Source organism: Alligator mississippiensis, chromosome 5 (assembly GCF_030867095.1).
Source record: "Alligator mississippiensis isolate rAllMis1 chromosome 5, rAllMis1, whole genome shotgun sequence".
Lineage (NCBI taxonomy): Eukaryota > Metazoa > Chordata > Crocodylia > Alligatoridae > Alligator > Alligator mississippiensis.
The window spans coordinates 135,502,110-135,525,422 of NC_081828.1; the positions used below are offsets into that span (position 1 = coordinate 135,502,110).

Genomic DNA, 23,313 nt, shown 5'->3' on the forward strand with positions numbered 1-23,313 from the left:
TTGCATGGTGACTCTTGTTTATGAGGCGATTGATTTTGCAAGGTTCTGAACCTGCGGCTTGTTGACAGCTTGCTTTCTGGGTTACAGGGGCCCAGTCAGCATCGGCAGCAATCCCCCAATTTGTGGGTGATCTCTACCACAGCTCACTGATGGGCCAAAGTGAATTAAGAACCTAATCCTTGAGCCATGTATCCATCCGCTGAAGTTGCAAGTTTTTCCACAAGGGAGGGTAGGTTGTAGCCCAGAATTTCTCTTCTTTTTCTTCCTTTGTGCTCTCTTCTCTGCTTCACGGATGAGGTGCCTGACCTCACAATGGGCTGCTGCTTGGTTAAGGTTGCAGTGCCACTGGAGTCAGTCATCATTAGCCAGCTCCTCCCAAGTCTGGACTTCAGCATCCATTTTTGTGCGGTATGCCTTCAATGTGTCCTTGTAGCATCCAATCATAATGAAGTCTTCATATCAAGATGGCTGCTTTAATAAAATGAAGACTGACATTAAAGCAAACTTTCCCCTTGGTTTGCTTTTGGGCAGTGTTTCTCAGCCCATGGGTTGCAACCTAAAAGTGGGTCATAAGAATGTATGAAAGAATCGCAATAACACTTTCTCCTTTAAAGGAGAAAAATGTGGGAAATCACGGCCTTTCCCTTGCGTGGTGGCAGTTCCAGCCTGTGAGGGGTGCTTGGGGCCCCCCACATATCCCCTCCCTGCCCCACACACTAGGAGGGCCTGAGGGGAAGTGTGAGGGGCAGCGTGTCGGGAATGGCCATTGATGTTTACAAATGGGTCCTGGTACGAAAAGGTTGAGAACTACTGCTTTAGGAAAATTTCTCTGTGCTTGCAGCCACTTCCATACCAAGCTCTGAAAGCTCAGATTGCTGCAGGCAATTGAGGATTTCCCCAGTTTGCAATCACTTGCTATTAGGGAAGACCATGAACCCAGCACTGCACCATGTGCACAAAGCAAACAGGCATGCGTGGCACAGGCCATGCCAGACAATTACTGGAGGGAGGAACTTGCTTGTAGGCCCCTGCTACGCGTGACATTTACTACGCAATTGAGGGGTGAATGATGCAATACGTGGAGCCGGGCTGCGGGGGCAAAGCAAGGATGGCAGGAGAAAAATGACTCTTTGTGAGGGTGGGAACTGCTTTGCTCATGTAAGGACTCCGGCCGCGAGGCACAGCTGTTTGCCCGGCTGGTGTGTCTGGAGGAACTGCTCACTGAAGGGAAGAGGAAGATGCTCCTTTTGCTCATGGTCACGGTCAAGGTCAAAAGGAACCGGCTGCGGAGCTAGAACACGCGGCTCCCCGGGACCGCAAGTACCCGCTGACAGATGAGGAGCAAGCGCCTCCGCTTCCCCTCAGCATCCGGGAACTCCACTTGCCTTCAACTCGGAAACTCCACCCTTTTTTACGTTAGCGTGGCGTTTAGCCAATCGCTGCGCTGTTCCGGTTCCGGCGTCCGACGCCGTATCGTAGCTACCGGGACGGGCCGGACCAACAGGTTGGAGGTTGCGGGGGGGACGGGAACACCGGGAAGGGGGTGTTCGCTCCACAGAAGGACATCTGGGTGCGGGGAGGGGGATCCAGTGAGTGGTCGCAACTCTGTCAATGGTTTGCCCCGGCGGAAGCGGCTGTGGCTCCGGATACGCTTGTGGTGACGCGTCGCGCTCCTCGCCTCCCCCCCGCGCTGAGCAGTGGAGAGGTCCGAGGGGGCGGGGCCGGCATTTCGGTTGTCGGCGGCGGCGGCGCTTCCAACGGAGCCCAGCGCCCGCCGCTACCGCCCGGGGTCCCCCTGTCCCGTTCGGCGGCGGGCCGGGAGTGACGCCACGGCCCACGTGAGTGACGCCGTGGCCCTGCCCACCCCGGTCGAGAGTCGCTGGGCTTCACACCAGGTTTGCGCGGGGCGGGGCCGAGGGGGGGCCGGGTTCTGGGCAGCGGCCGCACCGCGCCTCTGCGCACCCTGACGCCCGCTGGGGTCCGTACAGTGTGGGCTCCTAAATGAGAGAGACAGAGATGGTTATACACAAGTCTGTGTGTGTCTCTCTCCATATACGTGTGTGTGTGTATGTGTACACACACGTATATACAGACACACAGTATACACAGATATACATACACGTGTGTATGTTGTAACCCCGCAGCTGGTCACTCTTGGCCTTGTCCGTGAAAACTAGCAAAAGGAGCATCTTCTCTTAAATGAGCAGCTCCTTCTCAAGATACAGGACATCAGCCGGGCAAACAAAGCGGTCCCTGGCTTTCTTACAAAAAAAAAAAAAAAAAAGTTCCCAGCCCCACAAAAAGGTCATTTTTCTCTTGCCATAATTGATTTGCCTGTGCAGCTGGGCTCCATTTATTGCACCATTCACCTGTTAATTGTGTAATATATGTAATGTGTAGCAGGGTCCTGAGAGGTGTGTATATGCATGCACTTGCACGTGCATATGTGTTACATTTTTTGGTTCTTGATTCGGTTCATAAAGAAGCAGGGCTGGAAGGGGCCTCCAGAGGGCACATCTATACACAACGTATGTGTGTGTGTGTGTGTGTACACACGTATATATACATACATATGTAAACACCACCATGTATACACACTCATATACATATACATGCTCATGTATGTGTACACGTACACGCAAGTGTGTATATGTGTATGAGTGTGTATACATGGGGGGTGTTGTACATGTGTGTGTGTATGTGTGTATATATATATATATATATATATACACATGTGTGTACACCCCCCCCCCCCACAAGCTTTCATGGGCTGAAGCTCAGCCTCATGAGATGCTATGAAAGGATTTGCCGAAAGCAGTTCCCAGAATACTGCCGCAGCTGCTCCTGGAGCTTTCTTCTTTGCAGACGCCAACATGCAGTGCTCTCTGCATTTGTTCTCTGGCTGCATTTTCCACACCGTGTAATCGCGGGTGTTCGCCAGCCAGAACAAGTTTGGACTTTATTTTCCAGAGTGTGTTTCTTTGAATTCTGCACGCAACTGTTCCTCATTGGGAATCCATCTAGAGATATCCCCATTATTTGTTTTTTGACTGTTCTTGATTTGGTTCATAGAGAAGCTGGGTTGGAAGGGACTTCCAGAGGGCATATTGTCCAACCCCTTGCTTTAGGCAGGATCACTTCTGTCCAAAATATCCCAGACAAGCCATAATCTCAACTTTACGTACACCTACTGTCAGCCCCAACACAACACAGACCTAACAGGTAAAACAGGGGAATCATGATAGCCGATGTCATGCATCTATGAAATATTGTCAATATGTGCTCAAGAGACCCTCTCGGGTGGAGGGCCATGCACCCTACTACAGAGGAGGGTAAAACCTCCCAGAGTCTGTACCAATCTGAGTATGGGATAAAATTCCTTCCTGACCCCAGACATGATGATTGGTCTGACCCTGAGTGGAGGGACAAGACCCTCTAGCCAGGATCTTCCAGCTTTGGTCCCAGCAGGAGCATTGGCACATCCGAGTGATCCTGCTCATCACATCAAGAACTTCACCTCCCACACAAGGAGCAAACTGTTAGGAGCGCCGAGAGGGAGTTGGTTTGCACTTGAAGTGTGATGCAGGATAGGACCCCTAGCTTGCCTGTGTCTGGCACTCAAATGTCAGAACTCTGTATCTTCCTATTCGGAGGCCAGTGGCGGGTGAACATTTTAATGCTGTACTTGCTGACCCAGTTGGAAGCCTTGAAAGTATTAACTAATTCTGGAAGCAGAAGATATCATCCTGTCTAAAATGTTGATGAGATTTTCCTTACATGTGGTTGTATTGTTTAACAGCTGTGTTTGATCTTAACAAATGGGGTGGTCAGCCTGCAGCACATCTGCCACAAGTGGCACAGGCAGTCTCTGTGGCACATGGCAAAACAGGGAGGGCACAGCAGCAAATAGGGCAGAAAGTAGAGAACAGAGCAGGGAGCATAGAGTTGGGAGCAGAGCAGTAGGATAGGCAGGGGAAGGGTACTACAGTGGCACTTGGAGGGTGGGGGGAGGAATTTGTGGCATGTGTCCCTTTGTTGTAGAAAGTTTTTAATTGCATGGATGTTATTTTTCTGTGGTCAATATTATAAGAATTATCATAAAAATTAGAAGGATAATTGCTACATATTTACATAAAATAACTGTGAATTCCTTTCTTTTTTATTTAGGATGGTATGTTAGTGAAGAAAACAACATATTTCTTAATTTGTTTCTTGTGAAAGTCTTAAATATGGAGAACTTTATCCTGTATGAAGAGATAGGAAGAGGAAACAAGACAGTTGTTTATAAAGGAAGAAGAAAAGGCACCATTAATTTTGTTGCCATTCTTTGCACTGATAAATGCAAGCGACCTGAAATAACAAACTGGGTAAGAAACATGCTGATGACTATTTTTGGGAGAACATGTAGATATGAATTTTACAGATAATAAGGTACTACCATGTATTAGTTCACATAAAATTAATTTTTCACAATTTATAATGAAATGTTAAGCTCTTAGGCTTAAAATTCTTGCATCTTAAATTATGATTATTATTCATTTTTTCATTGCTCAAGTTTCTTCCTTCAGTTCCTTTTTAGACACAAATTGTAGATGCAAAAAATTGCTTTGCAAGTTAATTTTGTGCTGATCACAGAAGCTGTGGGGGACTAAGGTAGCGCAGGTGTTAAGGCACACAGTTGGCAGCTCGGATACTGCAAGTCTGAGGCCCTAGCAGATTCTGCAAATCTGCTAAATACCTTGTCACAAGGACACGAAAAAGGAAAGGAACAGAAGCTGTCACATCTTCATATCTATATCACTACATTAATGACTGGCTTATGCTTTGTTTATACAATGTGAAAATACAAGGAACTTTTGGTAATCAGTCATTTTTATACCTCTGAAGAGTAAATTTATATATGATGAACACATAAAATTAAGTTATTTTGAATTTTGGTTGGTAACAGCTTGACAAGGGGCACATCTACACGTTCCTTAATGCAGTGTAATTATAGCACATTAAATTTAGTACCTGTTATTACATACATCATAATTGTAATTGGTGCTACTGCACATTAGTGCCAGTGTTTGTTTTTTTTGTGACGCTAATGTGCGGTAAACTAATTTTGCTGCACATTATTGCATTAGCACAGTTTTTGCCTGCCATGCTAATGCGCAGAAGAGTGAGTCTACTGCACATTTAATGTCTCGTGTATGTGCCCAGAGTTCTTTACCAAGAAACATGGTTATGACATTTTGAATTAGGTTGCTGTGTATCAAGTATCTGTACTCCTAAATTCATGTTTTCTTATGTAATTAAGAAAATGATTATTGAATTACCACAATGTGTCATTGCTTAAATATGCTCAGGTTATTTTGTTTCACTTTGCGACTGGGATATCTATCAATTCTGCACATTTAAGCCTCCTCCTTTATTTAAATTCCCTTTAGGTTGTCTTTTTTATTTACATTTCCCTGGAAGGAAGCAGGGAAGGGGGAGGACTTTTAAATTTCTTCCACACGTTTTTTCTCTCCCTCTTGGAGGTGGAGGTCAAAATCAAGATGTTGCTGTGACAGGTCTTTAGGCATTACATATGGCCACTTTTTTCTTGGTTTGATGAAATTACTCAAGATTGCAAAAGATTTGTGCTGCTTTTCTTCTCAGAGGCTTATGCCTTTTTAACACTTCCAGTTTGTTTGTTTGTTTACTCATATGCCACCTTTCCCAACAAAGGCTCAGTTTCATTGACTTGGAAAATGAGGGTCATAATTTTGACCTGAACTTCTGATTATACAACCAAATAATTATTATAATTATAATTATCTTTTTTTTGTCCTGGTCTTTTTTAAATTAACAATGATTGCTTTACGTGAGCTGAACTGGTTTGGGGGACCTTCCTTTGTGTGTGTCTAAACATAGAGCAGTTGAGCAAGTCTATGACAAAAGATACCTTCTATCTCTGAAATTTGAGATGGGATAATTTCCTTTTAAATTATTCAAAATACTTTAACCATTTAATGTTTACAGTGTTAAGAAGTGCTTAAATATTAAATTCTTAAGAGCATGACAAGTGAATCTAGAATTACTTTTTGTTGTAGTATTTTTATTAACTCTTAATACTGCTCTCCAAATAAATACATTCACTTACTCTGTTACAGGTTCGTCTTACGCATGAAATAAGACATAAGAACATAGTAACATTTTATGAATGGTATGAAACAAGCAACCATCTGTGGCTCGTAGTAGAATTATGCACAGGTAAGTGATACTAAATAAGTAAAATGCTGAATAGGAACTTCACAGTATAAATTTGTAACTGAAATATTTACCTAACATATACATTTATTTAATTTTTTTCGAAGTTCTGTTTAACAATATAAATGAAAGAGCAGAAATTTTACTATAACATTTGTATGAAGGAATCAGTTACAACTTTTGAACTGATTCCTAGAAAAATGCTTCCAGGCAAAATTCTTTTCCATTTCAATGAATATGTTTTAAAAGTTAATTGATGTGAATAATATGATGAGATTTGAAAAGGTTAGCAACTGTGCAGGTGCTGGATTTTTCAGAACAATATAAGGTGAATTCTTACAGCAGTGACTTGAACAAGTGGAGTAAGTCTTCCGAGGACTGCCAGCTTGTTCTTTTTTTATATTCCTCCAAGATTTCATGCAATATTAAAAAAGGGAGGGAGGGAGATAAAACCTAATAAACTTGTAAATATGACCATATAGAGTATTCATAGGTCTCCTCTACAAATATCTATTGGACAATTACCTGATTAATTGCGTATTTAATTTGAACTGGCTACATGTGCAAATTAACTGTGGTGCCTTAAAAAGGCCCAACCAGCTATAAAGTTATTGCTGGAAAATGTGTAATACTCTTTATAGCTGGTTTGTATCCAGCTTTAATTTGCACATGTAGCTTGTGCTCCCATGGCTCAAAGACCACAGCTGCTATGATCTCTCAGCCATGGGGGCATACCTTGTGCCCCACACCTGGGAGACCAGCTGCTGTGATCTTCCAGCCAAGGGGGCACACCATGCACCCTGCACTTGGAAGATTAGCTGCTGGGATCTCTCAGCTGCAGGAGCACCTTGTGTACCCCATACCTGGGAGACTGCAGCTGCTGCAGGCTTCTAGCCTCATGGTGCATTGTGCTCCCCCTCACCTGGGAGTCCCTGCAGCTATGGGGGCTTCCAGCTGTGGGAACTTGCTGCTGGCCAGTGCAGGGGTTCCTATTGCTTGTTTTAATGGGATCTTATTTATGATTCCACAGTCACGACTCCTGTCATGTACGTGTGGCATGGCCGAAGGTATGATTTTGTGGATCACGCATTAGATCCCATCATGCATTTACCTGCACCTGTAGAAGGCCCCATATGGTTTTGTGTACATCAAATGGGGATTTGTATGGTGGTATTAAGTGAGTTAAGGCTAGGGATGTGAATGGTTAAACAATTAATCATTTAACCGATAAGCCCAGTGACAACCAGTTATAGCTTGCTGGTTATCGTTTACCATGGGATGGGGTGCAGTCCACTAGGGAAGGTGGGGAAGGGAAGCCAGCCCCAGAAGAAACTGGAAGGTAGCAGGGCGGGCAGGAGGGGGGAGAGATTAGTACATATAGTTAGGCTCCGTGGACTCTGGTGCAGCTGCTTGCAGCCTCCCCACTCCAGCTGGATGCGGCAGCTTCTGTTGCTGCAGTTACCATTGCAGCTGCTGGTGGCATCTGCGCATACCCCCCAGCCAGACCTGCAGTGGCTCTAGGGCCTGTCAGGGGCAAGGTGGATGTAAGGGGGTGCACGGTGGCTCCCTGGGCCTGCAGCTCAGCCTTGTATTCTGCCTGCTTGTCATGTCCAGGCCTGGTCTCAGAGACTACCTGCCCACCTGCGTAGCTCATCATGATGCATGGTCTTGGGGAGGCAGGGCCCCAGGGAGCCGCTTAGTCCCTGCCACACCTTGGGGGAGGGAGGAAATGCTCCTCTGGTGCTGGGTCAGGCAGGGATGCCCCACAGGACTGGCTGGAGCACCCCCATGTGGATCAGGCCAGGAGTTGCCATACTGATTAATCATTTAACCATTATAATTACAGTAGGTTAAACCTTTTTTTAAATCTGTATTTACATCCCTAGCTAAGGTCTCTCCTCTAGGTGAATGGAATCATCCTAACTCTAATTTAAAATGGGGGGATTGAAAGAACTATAGAACTTAACCAAGGTGATTCTTTGAGCTTTCCTCATTCTCCTCCTGTTATCTAAATAATAATAATAATAATAAATGATAAAACCTTTAAAATAATTTGTTATTACTTGTATATTTTGGACTCTTGGTTAGTGTTACTTCCTTGTTTGGAGAGAGAGGGACTGGGCATGGTACAGGAGTTAAATGATCAAATCTGAATGCCTAAAATTGTCTCATAGTATGACCTAAAGAAAAGTAGCATTTTCCTGTACTGTGCTGCTTAAGCTGGTTTTGAATATAAGAGCTTCAGGTTCTGGTGCCAGTGGGGGAAAAAAAAATCAGGCCATATGCTTAGCACTCAACTCCATATGGAGAACTAACTTTATATAGCCAGATTCAAAAACATTGGCCTATCTTTTTAAGTTTAATTAAATGGGAAGTGTATACACTTTTGAGTAGGCCATCTTTAAAATATATATATTGAGAGTAGTCGTCATTCACCTTACCTAACAATCTAACACTTTCTAATGAGGATCAGTGCTTTGAAATTACTGTAATTATAACTTTCTTTTAAAAAAATCATAGTTATGTTCTTAAGCAGATTGTGCCTGAGCCTGGATGACAGGGAGACAGGGGGTGGAAGCTTGGTGGGGAAAATAGGAGGTACTGGATGAAGAATTGGGGAACAGTTGAAAGGGATGAACATGGAGATATGATGGAGAACCAATTAAGGGATAGGAAGGATGTGACAGGAGGGGAAACAGGTCAGGCAAGGATTTATGGTGTAAGGGGAGATGGGGAGAGGCACTGCACTGGAGGAGAAGTCTGCATTTGGCGTTTGGGACTGTTAGCTAGTGGGGATACTTAACATAGGTGAGGGATGATTAGAGGTCGTGGTTGGGGATTCAATGATAATTGAGGAGAGGGTAACTAAGACTTCGTGGAACATGGAGACTAGAGTAATGGAACTGATGTTAAAGTTGGGAATGGCTGAGAAAGGAGATTAGGACTGGGATGAGAAGACAAGAATGAGTCTTCTAAAAGGGTAAGATTAGGACTTGCTTTACAAGGAAATTAAGGGTGGGATAAAAAGCCTGAGAAGTGCTGACTATAACTGACTAGGTAAAGGGATTCGGATGAGAACAAGTAGCTGGGGGGAGAGACAGATGGGAAGCTTGAAGGGGTTGGAGCAGAGGTGATTATGTTTGTGGTAAATGGACAGAAGAAGTCTATGTCCTCCAGAGTCAGGAATAGAACTCAAGATTCTTAACTCATTTGCTGCCTGTGAATATTTATGACACCCTTTAAGCTAACTGTGTGTTGCATCATTTTCTAATGCTAGTCGACAAAAGATGATTGTCTGCTGTTGATGCCTGCTGAGCTCTTAGCCAATGTTGCAGAGGTGTCTGTGGTATATATATGGTAAGGGCACAACTTTGGTGAACCATATATGCCAGTGTGATGATGTGATAGATTGACTGCATCTTTGGTGTGTGTTCTTTTCCATATTAGAAAATTACAGTAAAAACAAGTCAGCTTGCGAAGTTGAACATTCAGCATCTAGAATATGCTAGTATTAAGGTTGCCAGTGAAATCTTGACAGACTTTTCTAGAAACATATTCTTTTTCTGTGTTTTGAAACTCTTGGGTACTAGAGAGTCCAAAGATGAAACTGTTGAAGATGACAATAGTTCTTGCGTGTGTGTGTATTTGTATTTAATGAAATGTGTATAAGTATAGTAGACTGTTAGTCTGTCCTATTTAGGTACACAGCTGACCTGAGTAATTATGTATAAATACATTTCAGGTGGTTCATTAGAAGTGGTTATTGCTCAAGATGAACATCTACCTGAAGATGTAGTGAGAGACTTTGGTATTGATTTGGTTACTGGTTTACATCATATTCATGAGCTTGGAATTATATTATGTGACCTCACACCTGGAAAGGTAACAAGGAATATTACTTGTTTTATAATGGGCATCTCATACTAAAATGTAGTGATTATCTTTAAATTACTACCTTTAAGCTAAGTAACAGTTTGTATTACAGTAGTGACAAGAAGCTCTGCTTGGCATTGGGGGCCAGATGTGCTGAGTGTTTTAAGTGATTATGATAAGAGTCAAGTCCGTGCTCTGAAGAGCCTACAGCCCAACTCATGGGTTGGCAACCTACAGCCTGCAGGTCAGAATCAGCCGACAGATGTGGTCCAACCTGCTAAGGTTTGATCCAGCCCGCAGCAGGCATCAGCTGCACATAGCGGTATTCTGGAGCTGGCAGGAGAAGAGGTTCATGACATGTGGTGATTGGTGTCAGAATGGAATCTGTTTTCTGATCACCAAATCCACTGTTGTCTGTTGCCACTGGGGATGGTGGTCAATGGCACTCAGCAATGGGGATGAGCAGTGGTGGCTGTGGTACAGGGATGCAGACTCCATTTTGGCCTAGGGTGACTTTCAGTGTCACACAGCACTAGAGGGCAAGGGAATGGCAGCGCTTCTAACAGCTAAGCCCTATTACTTTGGCCAGCCCTTCGTAAGAGGTTGCTGACCCCAAGTAAGGTTATTTTCTATCCTTATTATTCCTTTCAAAGATTTCTTACAACTGCAGATGTACATCTGAGAGAGCAATACCTACTTCCAGACTGCAGCATAATAAAATGAGCTAGCTGAATGATCATTCTGAAACCCCTTCTCTTACAGCTGTAGCTGTACTCTCTGTATGTGTCTTATCTACAGTAGGAAACCACATCATTCTTAGCTTATGCACTTTATCTTTCACCCTGAAGAATATTTTACGATTTAAAGACATGTCATTTTGGAAAAAAAACAATGATTTAATCAAAATTAATATTGCATACAGTATAGTAATAGCAGTTGAGAAATGCAGTTAGCTAAACTTCCTTTGGTAACGACTTCCCATCAAGGTCTGAAATGTAGTATAAATGATTAGTATAATGATTTCATAAAACAGGGCTGAAGATCTTTGGCTAGCTTTTGTAGTTATAGTCTGGTAAAACTAATTTTCTTTCTAAAAACCTATATGGCAATCACAATATGACTCTGACAAGAATTTAACTTACTCTTGATTGTAGTCTCTAATATGTGGTCACATTTTTTTCCTCCCCAAGATTTTTGTAAAATCTATTACCATGCACAGGTGCATTAGCTGACTTCATAAAAAAATATAGAGTTGCAAATCTGTGGGTGTGAGATTGTAGAGATGCAAACAGAATATAGCAGAGTCAGGATGCCTGTGTCTCCTTTAAAGTCCCTCATTCATTTTTGTAAGACTCTTCCCGTGAACATTACCTTCTATGATAGCTTCATTTCCTTGAAACAGTGACAGTCAACTAATATGGGTACACTAGTGAATGCATGATAGCTGGATAGGAGCTGGATCAAATGTTTGTATTTCACTTAAATATTAAAGTTGAATAACTTTGTTTCATTCGCAGAAACCGCAAAGCCCCCTTTTCCCCCAGGCATTGAAATAGTAGTTTAAGCCAAAATAAAAAAAAACTCATTACCTGAACTCACTAAAACAAAAATCTTCTATATACCTACTTGGTGGCAAGGAAGAAAGGAGAGGGAGATGGAGGGGGAGGAATGGCAGGGAAATGAGAGCCTTTTCCTTTTGGGGCTGTTATTGTGTCAAATGTTATTGTGATCAAGACTATGTAAATACTTTAATAAATAGTAATAATGAGTGTTGATCCAAATGGCAACTTTAACTAGCTTGATTTGAAACATGAAACCTGAGAGAAGCCTAATTTAAAAAATGAAAACCTGGGTGCTCTATTTTTGGGTTATGTTTTGTTTTTTATTTTTAGATACTGTTGGAAGGGCCTGGCACCCTGAAGTTCAATAATTTTTGCTTGGCTAAAGCAGAGGGTGAAAATTTGGAAGAATTTTTTGCTTTAATTGGATCAGAAGAGGGAGGAATTGATGGTAATGAAAGTATTCCACAAAGAAACCTGAAAAACAGACTCAAAGGTATAGTATGTGTTTTATCAGGCCAAATGAACTAAGCCCAATGAGATATAGTGGAAGGTTTTAAAGTTTTAGTTATGTATTGGGGTGGGGGGAGGAGGCAGAGATTTTTTGTGCCAGAAATCCTCAGAACAGTGGAATTTTGTAAAAGTTCTTATTGCACGCACATTTTTTGTTCAGTGTTGTCAGTGTCCTTGGCTAAGCAGTAGTAAGCATTACTTGCATTTGTATATGGTATAAATCATATAATAAGTTACAGTACCCTGTTACAAAATATGAGAACATTTTATGTGATTGTGAAAAGCCTTTTGTTAAATAAATTGTTTTGTTGCTGATTTATCTGTATGTGGAGCTGCTACCCCAAGGGACCTTTTTATCTCTTCTTCCTGTTATAATTAATGCTACTGTCACGTAAGTTAGAGTCCAATACATATTGGAAATAAGCAATAATGCACAGGGACATTCAGTTCTTGTAATGAGTCTAGCACTAATCTTAGGGTAAAAATGACAAAGAATATAGCATGAAATAGGATTGTTGATTATCGTTTTGTTGGGATGCTGCAGACTTTTCAAAAAACAGAAGCACGTGATTATTGCTGCTTTTTGGTCAACTTTAATCATTTCTCTGGTTATATACAACTAAGCAGGTAACTAATAGCCTGATCATAACAACTCTGTGAGCAGGTCCTGTATGGGACTTTTGTGCATGGAACGGGTTTTGATTGGACCCTGTGTTTTATTTCAGCAAGCCTTTGGAAACATAGACCATTAAAGGGATCTTAATTTGCAGTGTAACAAGAATTTCCTAAGTAAACTATAGAAAAGCAACAGATTTTATAAGCATGGAATCTTGTTTTTCACTTTTATATGAAGAAGCTTTGCTCAGACTCAGAATAACAAAATTGTATTTGCAATAAAACATATAATTAAATGTGTTTTATTATGTTAGTTTTAATTCTGAATAGGTTTCAAATTACCCTGGAACTGAAGTCCAAATCCAAGCGATTAAGTAAGTGACTAAGAGGCAGAGTATATAATACGATAGTGCATGAAAAAAGTTTATTTTGTATTAGTTTATAAAATTCCATCCCCAAAATGCAACTGTCTCTTATTCATTTACTCCTGGTATTGGGGAGTTCCATAATATTTTCATGATTTTTTTGTGCTACTTTGGAGTTTTTTAACATAAAAAATGTGTATAGTCATTTCTAAAAATGTTAATCAAATTGATAAGAATTTAAATGGAGCAAGTCTTTAAGTGGCTAGAAAAGTTAAGTCTTTGGATTAAGTGTAATGAGGATTTTGTTTTTTGGTGAGGTTTCATTTTTTCCACATTAATATTTGATGCAGATGAATGGAAAAAGTAAAACTGAAATAGCTTTGATTTTATGCATTTCTCCTATCAGCTAAGTGCAAAGAATACAGTTTCATGAATACTTACAATAACAATTTGTACTTCTGTATAGAGGTGCACTGATATATCGGTGCCACATTGGATTGGCACTGATAAAAAGAAAATGAATGTTATCAGCTATCAGCTTTTTTTGGTCAGGGTGTAGCTGATAATGTATCGATAAATATAATATCCCTTCTGGCCGGGGCCCGCAGATGCCATGTGCATGTGTGCAGCCACATGCATGCACCAGCTAGTAATGTAGCTAGGCAGCATGGAGATCAATCCCTGCAGTTAAATCTGTGGTGGAGAAGGGGCATGGAGGAGGGAAGGGGCATGGGGAGGAGCGATTAAGGTCCCCATGGTGAGGGAGGGAGTGGGACAGGGCAGTGAATGGGACCCAAGGGCCAGGTCGGGGAGCAGGACAGAGCCGCAGGTGGTTCGTCCAGCATTTAAAAATGGCAGCCGGGGCACTTGAACTAAAGCTCATCAGATGATGAGCCAGTGTGCAGCTCCCAGGTCAAAGGCCGTAGGGTGAAGAGCCCTGAGCCTGCAGCGTGCAGCCCACCTCCTCCCTCGCCCTGCTCAGCTCTGGTCTGGCTAAAAGAGTCCTGGTGCTTAAAAATGGTGGCAGCGGCAATTGAACTAAAGATCAAATGAGCTTTAGTTCAAGTTCCCCTGCTGCCATTTTTAAGTGCTGGGATGCTGATCCCTTAGACGAGTTGCCCACAGCTCTGTCCCATTTACTGCCTTGCCCCAGCCCCTGCCCCATTCCCTCCACCCTGGGGGCCTTGATTTGCCCCCCGCCACACCCCTTCCCCTCCACAGACTTACTTGCAGGGTGCTGCTCTCCACGCTGCCTGGTGGCATTCCTGTAAATCGTTATCAGATCAGTATCGGCCGATATGCCTGTTGAATAATTGGCTATCGGTATCAGCCAAGAAAATCTTTATCAGTGCCCTCCTACTTCTGTATTGGGATACTAACCATATGGAAGTATTTTTCGAAATAATCTAAAATAGATTTATTTATGAAGCTAACTCTGGCAAAAAGTGATCCTTAATTTATACTTCTTTGGGCCCTGGCCCTCAGTGATATGTGTTCTATGAGCAAACGACTAATGCTGGAACTATGGTAAAGCAAAAGGAATATATCATAAGGTTGCTAATAGTGTAATATTTTTGAGAAGTATGGAAATAAACAGGATTAAGGTAATTTTAAACTTAAACCAGCCTAGTGAATGAACAGTTTTGATCAATAAGTGTTTAAACTTTGTATTGCAGACCAGTAGAATATAGAAAGTAGCCCCGTTAGCAGAACTGCATTTCCTGCATGCAAAAATTTATACCATCATAATGAGGTAGTATATACATGGCCTTTGCATTGTTCTTGATTTTTTTTTAAAGATCTGTTAATGCTTTCTTTGTTGCTGTCCTACTTTCAGTAACTAGTAGGATTTGTTGAGTTGGATTAAGGATCTGTAAACACCTATAGTTTAGACACTTTAGAAGTTAGTTATAGATAGCTGTTTATATAAAGGCTGTATACAGAAGATGTTCAGTCTCTACTTGGTGAATTGCGCTTCTTCCAGAAGCCACAAGTGTGCAGCTGTTCATGGCTTTTTCTCTTTAAGCAAAAGTGGCTGCTCCAAAAATAACTCAGGAGTACCCAGAGAGTTTCTCTTGGGAGACTGAACGTCTACACTCCCCCTGCTCTCCCTGCCCCCCAGCTTAACTCTTCCTGGGGACTAGCCTTCCTGAGACCAGGGTCACCAGGTGTGAGGCGGGGCAGGGAATGGACAGCTGCTCCCACCTCTTCTGTAGAACTGGTGCTCTAATGCAAGGCAAAGTTCCTGCCCACTTCTCGCATCGCTCCCTGCTGGATACCTGGAGCTGAGCACAGGGAGCAGTGCTGTCCCTGCCAGCTTCCTTTTGCTTGCTGTTCTACTCAAAAGCACCAACTATTTTTTTTTTTTTTTTCCATCGAGTGCTGGCAGGCATTTCCTCCCCGCCCGTCCAAAACAACAAAACCCCAGCACTTTACTTTTAATGCAGCATGAGCCCTGTGCATGCCTAGAAGAGGCAGCACATTACTTCTACCTGGCTCTGCAGCATCCATAAAGCTCAGGAATTTTAGTGGGGCTTTTTGGGGCATTTTTATGTAATAGTAGATTAAATCAGCTTTAGCTTAAAGCTCTAAAAAGCTCTGCTGGAGCTCCTGATGTTTACAGATGCTACAGAGCCAGGTTGAAGTCACGTGTTGCTGCTTCCAGTAAACCGCTTGTTTGTTTTTTTTTCTTTCTTTTTTTTCTTTTTAAACCATCTGCAAGCAACTCTGTGCATGCTGAGCATCTGTTTTTTGATATGTGCTTGAGCCCTGAGGTGTAGATTGTAGCTGTGTTGATCTCAAGCTTGCTATAACAATTTTTTCCAACTATTTAAGTTGGTCTAATAAAAGATGATATACTCACCCAAAGAACCTTGTCTGCCTTGAGCTCTGGAGCACCCATAGAGTCAGTGCCTATGGCCCCAACCCCTCCTGTGCTGCTCAGCTGTATGGTGGGGCAGCAGTTTAAAAGCTGGCTGGAAGCTGAGCTCAGAGAGGCTTTCCTCAGCCTGGTTCCTGGCCCAGCCAGCTTTCCCTGACCCAACCTCTCAGTTAACATGTTAAGGGAGAGGGTGGAGAGGAAGCTGGTCAACAGGGAACCAGGTTCAGGAAGGCTTTGCATGGTATAGTAAGGCAAAGTCTCTGTCAGCTCCTCATATCAGAGTCTTATGTGTGTGCAGTGGGCAGGGGCTTTGCTCCACTTCTCCCTCCACTCGGCTCCCTGGCACTGGAAGCTGAGTAAAGGGAGCAGTGCTGCAATCCCCCTGTCTGCTTCACAAACCAGAGTCCTCAGAGTGAGAACTGGGGAGGGGGAGGGGGGGGTTTGCCTCAGTGCTCCCTCCACTCTTCTCCCTGAGAGCAGGACCAGAGTAGAGAAATAACTCCTCCATTCAGGGGCTTTGACATATGCTCTTCTCCCATGGAGAAGAAAGGAACAGCAAGGCACAGCCAGCATCTACCCCAAGTCAGGTCTGGGAAGCGAAAGAAGCAGCTGCTTCTATTCTTTGACTCTTCTCCAAGCCAGACACTGCTTAGTTTGTGGTAGGGGCTTGGGGCTTTGTACCAGTGCTCCATCTGCTCCACTCCCAGATGGAATGGAGGAGAGGCTTCTTCCCCAGTTCAGCAGGCCCCGGTCTGGGACAGGTGTGGGGAGCCTTTCCCTGCTGCTCTACTCCCCGTGGGGACCAGGTGAAGTAGAGTAGGCACTGTTCCTCTTACCTTCCCCCAGGCTGGGATCATCCTGGTTTTGGGAAGGTGAGGAGAACAAGTGTAGAGGAGGTGGCTGCAGGCCAAATGTTTATACTGGTCCCTCTTCAGAAACAGTTTCTACTGGTGGAAACTTCTGAGAAATTTCTACTGATAGAAATGAATGTCTGTTTGTGGCTATATTCAAGAAGTCTGTCTCCTTTGGGGTCTAGCAGATGTACATTCTCTTTCGTTCAGTATATATATCAACCTTAGTAAAAATTGCATGCTCTTCTGATGACTTCAGTATAGACTTTGCATTGCTGTTCAGTATACATTTATGAACTGTGGCTAGAAATGTCCCCCCTCTCCCATTTGTCACTGGCCAGGACCTTGTTAGAGTGATGCACACACTCTTTTTACCTGCACTTATGCTATTTGAGTGCCTTCTACTTGGGAACGAATGCTAGACGTTAAAGAAAGGCACTAAAAACTGCTGGTCCTGAATGCAGCAGTCTTTGCTCAGCAAGTTTAATATATAAAAATGCATTAATGTAGTTCGCTGTATGCTACACTATTTTCCTATCAAATATTAAAATTTAATCTTCCAAAGTCCTTAGTAGGCTGCAGCCGGACTATCTCAGAGATTACTGCTGTCCAAGATCTGCTTTAACAATCCCACTCATCAGGAACAAGGGGAGTCTTGACAGGAAGAAAAAGACTTACAGGAACAGGATTAGAAGCTTTTTTGTTTGACTTATTGCCAGAATTAAGAACAATAGGGAACATAACATGGTCAGGAAGAAATGTAAACCCAGTCTCTCTCCTATAACCTTTTAAAGAATTTCTTTAAAAATGATTAACAGCCTGTTCCTATGTAAGAACCAAAATCTAAGAAAAGAAACCAATATATGAGTAGAAGAGGGAACTGGGATTTTTGTTGGCTTTGTGTAATTTTTTTAAGGACCCCAAAGATGCTGGTAACAATGGTATACATAGATTATACACTTTTTATTTCTTGTATTAAGTTTAATTGGTACACAGATGTGTGTGTTTTTAAATCAACCATCTACTTTGTATATTTTTATCAAGTGTATCTTAAAAAATTAGTTAAGTACGTGTACTTTACTGAGAAGGAAATAAGTTTTGGCATCAGTAAATGCAAATAATTTGATTTATTATAGGATTCATTTAAGCTATACATGAAAACTTAAGGTTTTATATGAAAAAGGCCTGGCTTAAGAAGTCGCATAGTCTTGAGCGGTTACTTAAACTATCAAGTGAAATACATATTAATAAGTAAGTAAAGATAAATACAGTCAGCTGTAAGTTGTAATTACTTGGGTGTAAAATGGGTGTATGAAGATCGCGACATCAGAATCTGAAATCGAGCTCATGGTTTATCAAGCAGTTGTGATCCCCACTGTACTGTACAGAGCCGAGTTGTGGACAACATACAGGAGACGCCTCAAGTTGATGAAGTACCATCAGCTCTGCCTGTGGAAGATCCTTTGAATTTAGTAGGAAGATAGATGCACCAACATTAGTGTCCTCTTGCAAACAAACACCATGAGCATTGATGTGATGGTCATCCAACATCAACTTTGCTGGGCTGCTATGTCAGCTTGTGATACTTGCGCCCCTTTGACCGCCTGGCCTGTCATGGTGTGGCCCCTCCCCTCAACTCGTCTGCCACAACTTTGATGTTAAATGTACTTTAAGAAGGGTCTGCAGTGGAGATCTTTCCCGGGTGGGCCTCCCAATAGATGACGGTACATACGATCGTCCGATGTGATGTTCCATGGGGCTCCGCCTCCCCTACACCCTGTCCACTCGACAACCGGTTGGTGATGCATCAGTGATGTTTTCTGGTCCTGTATGACGGCCGAGGACCTGTCTACTGGGTTCCTGTCACTTTTCTTCCCTCTTGGGGTAGTTTTTACTTCAAAGGAAATATTCCCCTGAGTAAGAAGGGGCTGCAGGGCTGCCTCCCTTATCCCAGCCGCCGCTCGGGGTCTCCGATGCCTCCTCTCCCCTACTGTAAGCAGGGAGCTCCCCTGCCTCCTTGGTGTGAGCTTCTTCCGGTGGCTGTGTAGGTGCTCCTGCTTTGCTTCCTGCTTTGCCTCCTGCAGGAGGCTTAAAGCTTTCCCCTGTGCTGCCTGCTTGAGCCACGCAGGCTGGGTTACCTCCTCCCTGTGCTGGAGCCCGCCTCATGAGCTGCCAGCCCGTGCTCTCTCTCTCTCTCTGCCTTTCTCCCTGCCCCAGCTCCGGCGGGGCTTTTAAATTTTCCCTCAGCGGTTGGTACAGCCGCTGGGATTGGCTCAGCTGTTCCTCGCACCGGAAACAGCTGATTAAACAGCCGGCGTAATGCCAGTTTGTGTGGCTGCTGCCGTGGGCGCCGCTCCGGCTGCTCTGCGGGGGAGGTACGTTAGCCCCTCTGGGGGCTTGTTCTCGGAGTCTGGGACCCGCAGGGTCTACTCTCTCCCCCTCGAGAACCTGTGGGGGGTGCCTCGCCACCACACATCCAGATGTCCGACTCCAGACTCCTGAAACAAGCATTATTCTCCCAGCTCATTTAAGGCGTATGCTCAAAAGGAGGGCAGAAAAACTTGAAAAAATGCAACATTGATATCAAATCGTGGGAGACTATTGCCCAGGACCACCCTGAATGGAGGAAGAGTCTGCTGCAAGGATCTAGGTACTTTGAAAACTTGCAGTGACAAAAGGAGATGGAAAAGTGGGAGCAACAGAAATAGCATGTCGCAGATCAAATCAAGAATCCAGAGCTACTTGCCCTGCTTGGAAACATCTGCCTGAGTTGCACCAGAGTCTGTCAATTCTGGACCATCCTCATTAGCCATTTTCAGATCCACAGATAAGATAATCATGAAAGACAATCTTCCTTGACTGTGAGGGATTGCCAAAGAGGAAAAGCAGAGTGTAGAAAGTCTCTTGTCTTTCTGGCTGTTTAAAGAAATGTAAAAATATCCAAAATGCAATATGATAATTTCATAGATTTTATAGACGTTGGGGGCTGGAAGGTACCTCATGAGATCATCGAGTCCAGCCTCCCTGACAGGCAGGAAGTCTGCAGGGATCAGATGATCCCAGCAAGATAAACATCCAAATGCCTTTTGAATGAGTCCAGAGTAGATGCTTGCACCACCTCTGGGGGTATCCTGTTTCAGACCTTGGACACTTGGACTGTAAAGAAGTTTTTCCTTATATTAAGTCTGAATCAGTCTTCTAGAAGTTTGTGGCTTTTAGACCTAGTTATCCCTTGGGGAGCCCTGGTGAGCAACTGTTCTCCCAGATCCTGGTGCACCCCACTTATATACTTATAGGCGGCCACCAAGTTCCCCCCTGAGCCTGCTCTTTGCTAGGCTGAAGAGTCCCATGTCCCTCAGCCTCTCCTTGTAATGCTTGCTCTCTTGGCCTTTGATCACATGGGTGGCTCTCTGGACTCTCTTGAGCTTATCCACATCCGTCCTGATGTGGGGGGCCCAGAACTAGACACAGTACTCTAGCTGTGGCCTCACTAAGGCCGAGTAAAGTGTGAAGATGATGTCCCTGGTTTTGCTCGACTTGCATTGATAGTTACATGCCAAAGTTTGGTTTTCTCTTCTAGTCATGGCATCGCAATGGGGGGCTCATGTTCATCTTGTGGTCAGTCAAGACCCCCAAGTCCCTTTTGGCATTAATTGATTAATGGTGCCTAGATTCATGGGGACATTGGTTGTCTCAGCAGCTGATCACAATGCTTACTGAAACAACCAATCAGAGTGATCTGGACAGAAAGAATAAGCATATTCAAGGGCCCTTAATCACGTGTACAAGGGCCGACTTATTCTATGACTATAAACAAATCAGAAGGTCAGACTTTTGACAAAATATGCATTTATATTCCTAAGCCTGTGTTTACACATGGATAGCTTTATATAGCCATTTTGAGGGTGAGAAGTTTTGATTCCATTAAAGTTTTCGGTCAAAGGATAGCTAAAAATCCTATATTTAAAGAAATACTTTTGCAATTAAAATTTAATTGCAAATGTTTTGCGGGTTTCAGCTAGTTTTAATATAAATTTCATTTTTAATATTTGTCCAGCAAACTTTATTCATGGTTTCTTTTTATCTGTTTGGGTTGAAAAATACATTGAACTCCTCTTTTCAAATGTCTATTTTTTCCTTATTGAAAATAATGTTGAGAATTTTTTGGATTTGATGAAACGTTTAGGCTGATAGGCTTGTAAGGCAAGTTATCATTTGAATTATATTTTTGCCTTTCATCCATTTTTAAGTTTTCAAGATGTCATTTTTTTTTATATTTAGTATTCAGAAAAAGGTAGTTTCTCACTGATTTTGTTCTTTTGCATTAATACTTTTAATTAAAGTATATTTGGGGGAATGCCAAAGGTGTTAAAGATGCCAAAGTTTCTTTAGTAGCTCCTGAAAATCTGAGTGGCTCTGTCACTGACCAATTAAGAGAAGGATTTGAAGATTATTTAATTCTGTATTTGTAATTAGACATGCACATCAGTTTTACCTCTGACTTATCTGCTTTGGTATTTTAGCAGCCATTACAGTCCACTTAGGAAAAGGAGATTATAGGGAATAAAGAAGATTATTTTGATAGACCAGATCAGATTTGTTATTGCCAGTATTTTGCATTTAAGTAAAATCCATTGAAATTAGCTTGGATTTGTAACTAATATGCTATATATTGGCTTTGTTGGGAGATCTGCCCGTACAAATATTGCAGAATCAGTCCTTACTAGCTGAAACCCGCAAAACATTTGCAATTACATTTTTATTGCAAAAATATTTCTTTAAATAAAGGACTTTTAGTTATGCTTTGACAGAATCAAAACTTCTCACTCTCAAAAAGGCAACATAAAGCTGTCCATGCATAAAAACAGGCTTGAATACATATTGTGTCAAAAGTCTGACCTTCTGACTTGTTTATAATCATAAAATAAGAGGGTCCTTGTACACATGACTAAGGACCCTTATATCTGTGAGGAAATTGCCCCTTTTAGTGGTTTAATTTCCCTTTTTAACAGTTTTATTGTGTAACAGTGTACGCGTTCAGCGGCATATTTCAATTTAAATGGCTTCTTTATGTAGCAAACTAAAACAGATCCCATGTATTTTAGTTTGCTATGTAACAAATTACAGTGATATTCCTCATGTATGCAAGTGCTCTATCTGGAGAAGGTGGCAGGAACAGTGCAGGGGGCGCTGGAAGCCCAGGTGTGCTCAGGGAAGCTCGAGCTTGGCGGGCTTCCAACACACCATTCACCATCCCTGCCACCTTCTCCTGCTGCCAGCACACCCAGCCACCCTCCTGCCACCTTCCCAGGGCAGGCAGCCCATTCCCGGGTGGTTCCAGGTGGCATGAAGTTGGCCGGGATGGTGCACAGGGCACTGGAAGCCGACTGAGGTCAAGCTTCCTGAGCACACGCGGGCTTCCAGTGTCCTGTGCATTGTTGGATCCAGCAGGTTCTGCCGGCAACCTGGAGCTGCACGCGTGCAACTAGCATCCCACCCGGGCAGCCCTGGGAGGCACTGCCACTGCAGAGGGAAGTACCGGGCCTCACCACAGCTCAGGGGCTGCATGACCTGGCGGCAGCTCGCACAGGCAGGCTCCACCAAGGGGAGGGTGTGTGGAAAAGAAAGTGACATGGGGCCTGATTTTTTTGTTTGTTTGTTTTTTTTCTCCCAGAGCCTGCCTGCATCTCACCTGGCCGAGGAGTGAGCAGCAGTAGGTCATGCAGCCCCTGAGCTGCGGGGGACCCCAATGCTTTCCTCCACCACTGCAATACCCCCCAGGCAGCTCCCACCTGCTGGCACCCCACCCAGGTGGTCCCACGGGGTGCTGGCCCTGTGAAGGGAAGCACCTGGGCCCACTGGCAGCTTGTTCCCTGGCTGTGGGAGAGGTGGACAGGCTCCGGGGGTGGGGAAAAGGATCAGGCCCCCCACTGCTTTTTTTTTTCTTTCCCCCCGCCCCCCTCCATTTTGGCAGAGCCTGCTGGTGCTTCATTCTAGCTCTGATTTGCCTGCACATGTGTTTGAAATGCCTCAGAATCTATAATAATAAGATGCCTATTCTGTCTGTCTGCAGCACTGTCTGTCCAGACCAGAGCACTCTGATTGGTTGTTTCAGTAAGCATTGTGATTGGCTGCTGAGACAACCAATCGGAGTGCTCTGCTCAGATCGAATAAGCTTATTATTATAGAATATATGAACAATTACCTTGGATAATTCTGTAGCACATCTTGCCTTCAGATGGCTGTCATTATTTTTTGCATCTCTGTATTTATTTTAAAATGTATACAATGGATCTCTCCTTTTTAAACACACAATTATCTCTTGCTGGCTAAACATCTCTATGAAACTTGTTTGCTATCTTCAAAAGATCTGATGTGTATTATGCAAAAAAAAGCAGTACCTTAAAAACAAAACAAAC

General features: G+C 43.3%; 1 protein-coding gene across 4 annotated transcripts in view; it reads left to right on the top strand.

Moving 5' to 3' along the window:
• Positions 1-1,700: 1,700 nt before the first annotated feature.
• The window catches only part of ULK4 (unc-51 like kinase 4), a 468,513-nt gene continuing 446,900 nt past the window's right edge, over positions 1,701-23,313 (top strand). The window contains exons 1-5 of one of the 4 annotated variants that reach the window (XM_059728765.1): positions 1,701-1,895; positions 4,168-4,367; positions 6,141-6,240; positions 9,980-10,119; positions 12,003-12,165. In XM_059728765.1, coding sequence (XP_059584748.1) covers positions 4,230-4,367; positions 6,141-6,240; positions 9,980-10,119; positions 12,003-12,165 — 541 coding nt within the window. In that variant the 5' untranslated portion in view covers positions 1,701-1,895; positions 4,168-4,229. The remainder of the gene's footprint in view (positions 1,896-4,167; positions 4,368-6,140; positions 6,241-9,979; positions 10,120-12,002; positions 12,166-23,313) is intronic. The other 3 variants (XM_019483511.2, XM_019483510.2, XM_019483506.2) reach the window with 3 other exon arrangements.